Below are 11804 nucleotides of genomic sequence, written 5' to 3'. Positions count from 1 at the left end.
TCCACGAGTATATCCAGCCATTATTTCCTAACTTAACACTTGTAATTTCTGAAGGAACCAATTCCAAATGAAGCCCTCTCTTTACCTCAAAATATTTTCGCCTCGTCATCAACTATATTTATATTAATTTTTCTTTTTTTGAGCCCACGAGTATATATATCTATAGAGATGAGTTTTCTCTCTCTCCATCTAGCCATTATTTCCAAACATGACATTTCTAATTTCTTAGCAATCGATTCGGAATGAAACCCTCGCTTTTTCTCAAAATATTTTTAACTTCAACTTTTTCCCATCTTCCAAACTAAACATCTAGCCTCATTAAGTCTGGATTTAATCTTTTAGCTTCAAAACGAGTAATTAGGACCTGTTTAGGGGGGGACTATAAATTTAAATTACATAGCATATGGCGAGTTTTTTTTTTACGTAACGTTTCGCAGCCAAAGACTTTATATATGTATAGTATATATATGCACTAAAAACCCACTATTATTTGGATTTAAGAAAAGAAGGAAAATAGCCATTATCTCCAAATTTAACACTTCTAAATTCTTAAGCAATGTATTCGAAATGAAACGCACGCATTTTCTCAAAATATTTTTAACTACTTTTTCCCATCTTCCAAATTAAAAGTCTAGCCTCATTAAGTCGGGATTTAATCTTTTAGAGTAATTAGGATCTGTTTAGGGGAAACTATAAATTTAAAGTACACAGCATATAGTGAGTTTGTTTTACGTAATAACGTTTCACAGCCAAAGATTTTATATATGTATATATATGCACTAAAAACCCACTATTATTTGGATTTAAGAAAAGGAAAATAACGAAATTGTTAAATCCAAATAATAGTGGGTTTCTAGTGCAATTACTAATGTGTTACGATTACTGGAAAAAGTATAAATATATATACATTTATTCATATATATATGCATACATATGTTTGTATATATATATACATATATGTATATATATATATTTCTTTTTTAAGCCCACGAGTATGTATGTATATATATATATATAGAGAGAGAGAGGGAAAGTCAGAATGAAGTCTTTGAGCATATCTAGCCATTATTTTCAAACTTAACACTTCTAATTTCTTAAGCAATCAATTCGAAATGAAACTCACTTTTTCTCAAAATATTTTTAACTCATCAACTTTTTCCCATCTTCCAAATTAAATATCTCGCCTCATTAAGTCAGGATTTAATCTTTTAGCTTCAAAACAGAGTAATTAGGATCTTTTTAGGGGGAACTATAAATTTAAAGTACACAGCATATAGTGAGTTTGTTTTACGTAATAACGTTTCGCAGCCAAAGATTTTATATATATATATATATATATATATATTGCACTAAAAACCCACTATTATTTCGATTTATGAAAAGGAAAATAACGAAATTGTTAAATCCAAATAATAGTGGGTTTCTAGTGCAATTACTAATGTGTTACGATTACTGGACAAAGTATATATATATAAACATTTGTATATATATATATATATATATATATATTTTCTTTTTTAAGCCCACGAGTATATATATATAGAGAGAGAGGGAGAGAGTCAGAATGACACAAGTCTTTGAGCATATCTAGCCATTATTTTTAAACTTAACACTTCTAATTTCTTAAGCAATCAATTCGAAATGAAACACTCGCTTTTTCTCAAATTATCTTTAACTCATCAACTTTTTCCCATCTTCCAAATTAAATATCTCGCCTCATTAAGTCAGGATTTAATCTTTTAGCTTCAAAACAGAGTAATTAGGATCTGTTTAGGGGGAACTATAAATTTAAAGTACACAGCATATAGTCAGTTTGTTTTACGTAATAACGTTTCACAACCAAAGATTTTATATATGTATATATATGCACTAAAAACCCACTACTATTTGGATTTAAGAAAAGGAAAATAACGAAATTGTTAAATCCAAATAATAGTGGGTTTCTAGTGCAATTACTAATGTGTTACGATCACTGGACAAAGTATAAATATATATACATTTATATATATATATATATACATATATGCATACATATGTTTATGTGTATATATATATACATTTATATACATATACATATATGCATACATATGTTTGTGTATATATATATATATATATATAAATATATATATATGTATATATATTTCTTTTTTAAGCCCACGAGTATATATATATATATATATATATATATATATATATATATATATAGAGAGAGAGAGAGAGAGAGAGGGAAGAGTCAGAATGACTTTTTTTCTTTCTTTTTTTTTTGTTTGAGCATATCTAGCCATTATTTTCAAACTTAACACTTCTAATTTCTTAAGCAATCAATTCGAAATGAAACTCTCGCTTTTTCACAAAATATTTTTCACTCGTCATCAACTTTTTCCCATCTTCCAAATTAAATATCTCGCTTCATTAAATCAGGATTTAATCTTTTAGCTTCAAAACAGAGTAATTAAGATCTGTTTAGGGGGAACTATAAATTTAAAGTACACAGCATATAGTGAGTTTGTTTTACGTAATAACGTTTCGCAGCCAAAGATTTTATATATGTATATATATATGCACTAAAAACCCACTATTATTTGGATTTATGAAAAGGAAAATAACGAAATTGTTAAATCCAAATAATAGTGGGTTTCTAGTGCAATTACTAATGTTACGATTACTGTACAAAGTATAAATATATAAACATTTGTATATATATATACATATATGCATACATATGTTTGTGTATATATATATACATATATGTATATAAATAGAAATATATATATATATATTTCTTTTTTAAGCTCACGAGTATATATATATATATATATATATATATATATATATATATATATATATATATATAGAGAGAGAGAGAGAGAGAGAGAGAAAGAAAGAGAGAGAGGGAGAGAGTCAGAATGATTTTTTTTTTTATTTTTTTTTTAAGTGTTTGAGCATATCTAGCCATTATTTTTAAATTTAACACTTCTAATTTCTTAAGCAATCAATTCGAAATGAAACTCTCGCTTTTTCTCAAAATATTTTTAACTCGTCATCAACTTTTTCCCATCTTCCAAATTAAATATCTCGCCTCATTAAGTCAGGATTTAATCTTTTAGCTTCAAAACAGAGTAATTAGGATCTGTTTAGGGGGAACTATAAATTTAAAGTACACAGCATATAGTCGGTTTGTTTTACGTAATAACGTTTCACAACCAAAGATTTTATATATGTATATATATGCACTAAAATCCCACTACTATTTGGATTTAAGAAAAGGAAAATAACGAAATTGTTAAATCCAAATAATAGTGGGTTTCTAGTGCAATTACTAATGTGTTACGATCACTGGACAAAGTATAAATATATATACATTTATATATATATACATATATGCATACATATGTTTATGTGTATATATATATACATATATGTATATATATTTATATATATATATATATATATTTCTTTTTAGAGCCCACGAATATGTGTATATATATACATTTATATACATATATGCATACTTATGTTTCTGTATATATATATACATATATGTGTATATGTATATAAACATAAATATATATATATATATGTATATATATTTCTTTTTTTAAGCCCACGAGTATATATATATATACATAGAGAGAGAGAGAGAGAGAGAGAGAGAGAGAAAGAGAGAAAGAGAGAGAGAGAGCGAGAGAGGGTAGAGAGTCAGTGACTTTTTTTTGTTTTGTTTTTGTTTTGTTTTGTTTGAGCATACCTAGCCATTATTTTCAAACTTAACACTTCTAATTTCTTAAGCAATCAATTCGAAATGAAACTCTCGCTTTTTCTCAAAATATTTTTAACTCGTCATCAACTTTTTCCCATCTTCCAAATTAAATATCTTGCCTCATTAAGTCAGGATTTAATCTTTTACCTTCAAAACAGAGTAATTAGGATCTTTTTAGGGGGAACTATAAATTTAAAGTACACAGCATATAGTGAGTTTGTTTTACGTAATAACGTTTCACAACCAAAGATTTTATATATGTATATATATGCACTAAACACCCACTACTCTTTGGATTTAAGAAAAGGAAAATAACGAAATTGTTAAATCCAAATAATAGTGGGTTTCTAGTGCAATTACTAATGTGTTACGATTACTGTACAAAGTATAAATATATAAACATTTGTATATATATACATATATGCATACATATGTTTATGTGTATATATATATACATATATGTATATATATAAAAATATATATATATATATATATATTTCTTTTTTAAGCCCACGAGTATATATATATATATATATATATATATATATATATATATAGAGAGAGAGAGAGAGAGAGAGAGAGAGAAAGAGAGGGAGGGAGAGAGTCAGAATGATATATATATATATATTTTTTTTTTTTTTCTTTTTTTTTTTTTTTTGTCTTTGAGGATATCTAGCCATTGTTTTTAAACTTAACACTTCTAATTTCTTAAGCAATCAATTCGAAATGAAACTCTCGCTTTTTCTCAAAGTATTTTTAACTTGTCATCAACTTTTTCCCATCTTCCAAATTAAATATCTCGCCTCATTAGGTCAGGATTTAATCTTTTAGCTTCAAAACAGAGTAATTGGGATCTTTTTAGGGGGAACTATAAATTTAAAATAAACAGCATATAGTCAGTTTGTTTTATGTAATAACGTTTCACAGCCAAAGATTTTATATTTGTATATATATGCACTAAGAACCCACTACTATTTGGATTTAAGAAAAGGAAAATAACGAAATTGTTAAATCCAAATAATAGTGGGTTTCTAGTGCAATTACTAATGTGTTACGATCACTGGACAAAGTATAAATATATATACATTTATATATATATATATATACATATATGCATACATATGTTTATTTGCATATATATATATATATGTATATATATTTATATATATATATATATATTTCTTTTTTAAGCCCACGAATGTGTATATATATATACATTTATATACATATACATATATGCATACATATGTTTGTGTAGATATATATACATATATGTGTATATATATAAATATAAATATATATATATATGTATATATATTTCTTTTTTAAGCCCATATATATATATATGTATATATATATATATATATATATATATATAGAGAGAGAGAGAGAGAGAGAGAGAGCGAGAGAGGGGGAGAGAGTCAGAATGACTTTTTTTTTTTGTTTTGTTTTTTTATTTGTTTGAGCATATCTAGTCATTATTTTCAAACTTAACACTTCTAATATCTTAAGCAATCAATTCGGAATGAAACTCTCGCTTTTTCTCAAAATATTTTTAACTCATCAACTTTTTCCCATCTTCCAAATTAAATATCTCGCCTCAATAAGTCAGGATTTAATCTTTTAGCTTCAAAACAGAGTAATTAGGATCTATTTAGGGGGAACTATAAATTTAAAGTACACAGCATATAGTCAGTTTGTTTTACGTAATAACGTTTCACAACCAAAGATTTTATATATGTATATATATGCACTAAAAACCCACTACTATTTGGATTTAAGAAAAGGAAAATAACGAAATTGTTAAATCCAAATAATAGTGGGTTTCTAGTGCAATTACTAATGTGTTACGATCACTGGACAAAGTATAAATATATATACATTTATATATATATATATACATATATGCATACATATGTTTATGTGTATATATATATACATTTATATACATATATGCATACATATGTTTGTGTATATATATATATATATATATATATAAATATATATATGTATATATATTTCTTTTTTAAGCCCACGAGTATATATATATATATATATATATATATATAGAGAGAGAGAGAGAGGGAAGAGTCAGAATGACTTTTTTTTTCTTTTTTTTTGTTTTTGTTTGAGCATATCTAGCCATTATTTTCAAACTTAACACTTCTAATTTCTTAAGCAATCAATTCGAAATGAAACTCTCGCTTTTTCACAAAATATTTTTCACTCGTCATCAACTTTTTCCCATCTTCCAAATTAAATATCTCGCTTCATTAAATCAGGATTTAATCTTTTAGCTTCAAAACAGAGTAATTAAGGTCTCTTCTGTAGTTATCCTTTTTGAGTTTCATTGCATGTCCTCTTGTTTTTCCTCTGTCCCACTTTAATAAGTCCTCTCTATCAAGGCATTCTTTACCTTTCATAATTCTGTAGACAGTTAATAGGTCCCCTCATTCTCTTCTTTGTTCCAGGGTTGGCGATTCCAGTTTGGCCAGTCTTGTTAATATGTCAGGTTTGAAAGTATTGGGGCCATCTTTGTCATTGCTCTTTGTACTCTTTCTAATTTTCTTACATTCTTTTTTGTAGTGGGAGATCATATCAGCGCTGCATATTCCAGTTTTTGCCTTATCAGTGTTTGTAATATTCTTTTGATTATTTCCTTATCCATCTTTATTGATCTCAACAAATTGTATGTTTCTCCAGCTATTTCATATGTTTATCTGGCAACATGTCTTTGGTGTAATTGGTCTTGTGAGCTCAAACATGGAATGCTGTGGAGGTATGTTAAAATATGACTGCTGTGTCCAGCTGGGCTGTTTCCCTCTTCCAAATCTCGTGACACGATGAAAAAGCCAGAGCAAAATTTGAGTCATTCCAGTTGTGGTGGGAAGAGTATGCATCAGTAGCTATAGGATGGTTTACAGCACATTTCTAATGAAAAAAAAAAATAGAATGCAATATATAATAACACCATATCTGTAAGTATTTCCATCTATTTTATGTTATGGCAAGTACAAAGGTTCTGTTTAGGTACAAAGGGACTTGAATATGAAATGCTTTGTGTACACAACATTCACAATCCTATTGTAGTGTATTACACAATTTCAAAGGGTTAGATGTTAATCTTATGATTACATTTTTTCCAGGAAGAGGGTAACTATCACCATTCTATTGCAAGAGCTATCCATAGAATCCATGTGTCACATGATGAAGAAGATCTAGCGTGACATCATGAATTATTAGATATCACACTGGAGAGAATCTTTTCCAGAGTGAGTGACCAGTGTGGTACAAAAGTCACTTCAAAGATCATGTGGTGACCCTCACAAAAGAAAGACTTTCCAGTGTAACCTGTGCCATTCTACTTTCTCACAAATGGGTTCTCTCACACAGCATATGAGAACCCACACAGTAGTCTTACCAGTGTGACCTGTGCAATGCAGCTTTTTTTTATGAAAGAATCACCTCAAATTTCATGTGATCACCCACACTAGAGAGGAACCATTCTAGTATGACCTGTGCAATAAAACTTTCACACAAAAGTGTTTAAAGATCACATAATGACCCACACAGGGGAGAAGCCTTTCAAGTGTAACCGGTGTGATTCTGGTTTCTCACAAATGGGTTCTCTCACACAACATATGAGGATCCACACAGGAGAGAAGTCTTTCCAATGTGACCAGTGTGATTCTGTTTTTTCACAAAAGGATTATCTCACACAGCATATGAGAACCCACACAGGAGAGAAGCCTTTCCAGTGCAACCTGTGGAATCCTGCTTATTCACAAAAAAGTTCTCTCACACAGCATATGAGGACCCACACAAGAGGGAAAGTTCCTTTCCATTGTGACCTGTGTGATTCTGCTTTCTCACTAAAGAATTCCCTTACAAGACATATGAGGAACCACACAAGAAAGAAGCCTTACCAATGTGACCTGTGCGACTATGCTTTCTTACACAAGGGTAATCTCGAAAAGCATATGAGGACCCATACAGGAGAGAAGCCTTTCCAGTGTGACCTGTGCAATTCTGCTTTCTCACAAAAGGGTGATATCACAAAACATATGAGGACCCACACAGGAGAGAAGCCTTTCCAGTGCGATCTGTGCAGTTCTGCTTTTTCACTAAAGGGTTCTCTCACAAGGCACATCATGACCCACACTGGAGAGAAGCCTTTCCAGTGTGACCTGTGTGATTCTGCTTTCTTACACAAGGGTAATCTCGCAAAGCATATGAGGACCCACACAGGAGAGAAGCCTTTCCAGTGTGACCAGTGTGATTCTGCTTTCTCACAAAAGGGTGATCTCACAAAACATATGAGGACCCACACAGGAGAGAAGCCTTTCCAGTGTGATGTGTGCAATGCAGCTTTCTCAAGAAAGGATCATCTCACAAAGCATAGGAGGAGCCACACAGGAGAAGTTTTCTAGTAACCTGTGCAACTCTGCTTTTTCACAACAGCATATGAAGATTCACACAGGGAAGAAGCCTTTCCAGTGTGACGTCTTTGATTCTGGTTTTTCACACAAGACTTCTCTCACAAGGCATAATTATGAGGATGGACATTGGAGAGAAGCCATTCCTGTATGACCTGTATGATGAAAATATCACATTTTTCTGACAGCATGGATTAAGCCAGTAGAAAGGCAATTACGCAAGCGATACCTACACACTTAGAATCCAGCATGGCATTACCTTTATTTCACCTGCAAGGTCATTAAAGATTGAACAACATTCATTCCTACAGTTCAATTTATTATAAGGAAGTTTTCTCAATGTTAATTCTTTTTGATTATTCTCCTGGTAGAGACCCAACAGCTTGGCTCTATCCTTCTAATTATTAATGTTTAATGTTGATATTAGATTAGTTAAGAATTTTACCTGGTAGTTTCCCATGATTTCTGCAATGTCCACCCGAAGACCTCTGCAATGTTTGGCTTTTTACAAAAAGGGTCCCAGCAATTGGAGAACGGGAGCCTCTGTACCTGTGGACCATTAGGCTGCGTTTCCACCGAGCGAGTCTCGGCTGATTCTCCTCAGCCGTCGTGAGTTCGTTTAAGCAGAAACGATGTTGGTTGCAATATTTCGTTTTTTTTTTTTAATTTTCAGAAGTCAAATTGCCGTCGCGTCATATACTGAGAAATTGAATGGCGAAATGAAAGGAACTAAACCTTTACGAATGTCAGACAGATTGTTGAAGTGTTCTTAGGGAAGTCTAGAATGCTGCAAGCAAAGTCTCCTTCTAGCCATTCAAATTAACAACATTTGGCGAGAATCGGCCCTGACTCGCTCGGTGGAAACGCAGCCTTAGTGGTGGAGGACAAACTACCTTCACCATAACTCACAAAAAAAAAAAAGAGTGTCTCACAAAGCATATGAAGACCTACACAGGTCTCTCAAATGTGACATGGTGATTCACACTGATGAGAATCCATTCCAGTGTAATTTGTGTGATGAACATTGGTCCTTCTAAGATTGCCTGCACACACTTTGCTAGCACATGAAGGAAAAAGAAGTGTACATAAGGTTTTCATGATGAAATTGAATTTGTCAAATTGTATAATTTCATTAAAATGAATTAAAACAAAGATGTTATTTTGAGAATATGTCAATGCCCTGTAAAATAGAACTGTACAAGTTCTTAATTTCCCCCCCTGTAATGGACCTTGTTGGCCTGATAATTGTGAATACTTGATACAATTCCAGTGTTTGTTTGTTTGTTTTTTCTAACAAAATTCTATTTGGAAAAGAGAAAAAATCAATAGAGTTTCCAAAAGACCTACTGTTAAGGAATAACACGAATCAAAAAGATACTGATGAAAAAAGAAATACTAAAAGAGCCTTGTAATAGATGAAATATTAACATAAAAGAGGCAAAGATTGGAAGTCAAAAATTATGTTTAAGGAAAAGGCCCATCCTATCTACTTGACTTTACTTGAAAGATAAAAAAAAAAGTGCAACAACCACATTTGGCAATGCACACAGACATAAAAGAATAACATTCTTCAAATAAAATTGCAAAGAACTGGTGCACCAATTGGAAAGAAGCAGAGTGAAAATGAACTGCTTGTGAATGGATGAAATAATGAAAAGTACTATGCTCAATTAGTGGAGGATGAGATAAATGGGCATTGTTTGATATCTCTATTTCACATTGCCATTTCTCATTGGGAAGTGAACATGTTAATGCATATTGTATTGAATATCATAATTTTCTGGCTGGTACTACAGAAATAGGTTAATGATTTCACATTTTCTGTACAGGAAAAGTTAAGTCTAAAGTGATATAAGATTTTATAGAAATAGTGGAATTTGTTCTTCAGACTTAACAGTTCTGTGACTAAGATGATGGGTATTGGAGAAAGCTTAATTGAGTCTAGTGCAGACTGTGAGTGAGGTTTTTTGTCTAATGAATAATAATAATAAAAAAAGGAAACTTAGAAACCGTGTAAGAGAAAGTTATTTAGATTGCTTATGAGATTGAGAAGATACCAATTATGTAGAAATCCAGTCAATGTGTGTTTAAAGAGTGGGTGAATACTAAAGAGAGAGGAAATAAGGAGGTAGAAGCTAGAACTAAAGTTGAGAATTAATAATGGACTTATTTCATTGTGTAAAATACTTTGTAAATATAGATAATTTAAATAAAGGTAGCCAGTAATCAGTGCTATATATATACATTGTCAGCTCTATCATTGTCACACAGATGGCTATTGCAATCTTTGATCTTGTATCATAATAAAATGTACCTAATGGTGTTTTATTTACTGAAAGCCAAATATAAAACTTACAGTATTCAAAACACAATGAAACTAGATTCCAAATAGCGTCACCAACGTCAGGGTTACAAAATCGAAAAAATAAATATATATATATATATATATATATATACCCACATAAATACTGTAAGAACAGGTGCAACCTTGTATAGAATTAATTATCTTATACAATCTATAAAGGCCAGGGTCGTAAGAAATTAACAAAATTATACTGGATCCTCACACATATCCAAATTTGCTTCAAAATCTTATAACAAAGGACTATAAAGGTGGCGCATGCCGACGGGAGACCTTTTGGTCCATATCTAGATCAGATGCAAAAAAAAATCGTAATAAATTAATGAAAAAACTACAAAAATGTAAATAACAAAATACATAAATGCATTGGTATATTTAAATAATAAACAAACAGGTAAATAATAAATTGACATAACTAATTAGAAAATTAAAATAAAACAGACAAATTATGAAAAATAGTAATATAAATTATAATCATTACAGCATCTTGCTTAGGTGTTTAAATGATTCTTAAAGCTTCAAACTCAACTACATTGCACTACCTGTGCAGGAAGTTTATTCCATTCATTAACTACATGGCTGGCAAAGTTGTTTCTACCTACTTTCAAATTGAACCTATTTCTGGACAGTTTGAGACCATTGTTTCTTGTCTGATTCTCATTCAATGTGAAAAGTTTGTCACTTTTGATGTCAATTCCCTTTAGAATTTTAAAGACCTGTATCAAGTTGTGGTAGAATTTGGTTCGGAACAACGGCAGGACAAATGAAAATCAACACAAAATATCTAATCTCTTTTTTTTTTTTTTTTTTTTTTTTGGTAATTAGCCACAAGGTGCGACACTAGAAGTGTCACATGAGAAATATAGGTGAAGCTCGGACTAAGGCCACGGCTTAGTGGAGCTTATGGTTGTAGCTGGACGTGGAGCCTAACGTCAGCGAGGCGGGCGGTAGCAGATGATGACGGCGAGGATCGATGGGACGGCTAGAAGACTGGACGAAGAGATGTTGTTGTGTGTGCTGGTAGTCACAGTTCTGGTCATCTCGGCGAAACGCCGACCTTTTAAAGGAGGCTGGCGGGAACGTGAGGAGCTTTGCAAGTTCCTGATTGGCTGACCGCTGGCTGGTCGGGACGTCCTTGCGACTTACGCTTGCCAACTATGTGTGTGACGGGTCGTGGGATGCGTCACGTCACTACATCACTCCCCCCGCTCTTCGAAAGCGGGCGTCGAGGAGGATAGGGAGCGAC

General features: G+C 31.5%; 1 protein-coding gene across 1 annotated transcript in view; it reads left to right on the top strand.

The window, feature by feature from the left end:
- The window catches only part of LOC143030397 (uncharacterized), a 71985-nt gene extending 61572 nt beyond the window's left edge, over positions 1-10413 (top strand). The window contains exons 2-3 of the mRNA XM_076193546.1: positions 6851-6871; positions 7287-10413. Coding sequence (XP_076049661.1) covers positions 6851-6871; positions 7287-8190 — 925 coding nt within the window. The 3' untranslated portion in view covers positions 8191-10413. The remainder of the gene's footprint in view (positions 1-6850; positions 6872-7286) is intronic.
- Positions 10414-11804: the final 1391 nt, after the last annotated feature.

The sequence above is a fragment of the Oratosquilla oratoria genome, chromosome 12 (assembly GCF_046742065.1).
Source record: "Oratosquilla oratoria isolate Oo_2021 chromosome 12, ASM4674206v1, whole genome shotgun sequence".
Taxonomy (NCBI): Eukaryota; Metazoa; Arthropoda; class Malacostraca; order Stomatopoda; family Squillidae; genus Oratosquilla; species Oratosquilla oratoria.
This window is presented reverse-complemented; position numbering and strand designations above follow the sequence as displayed.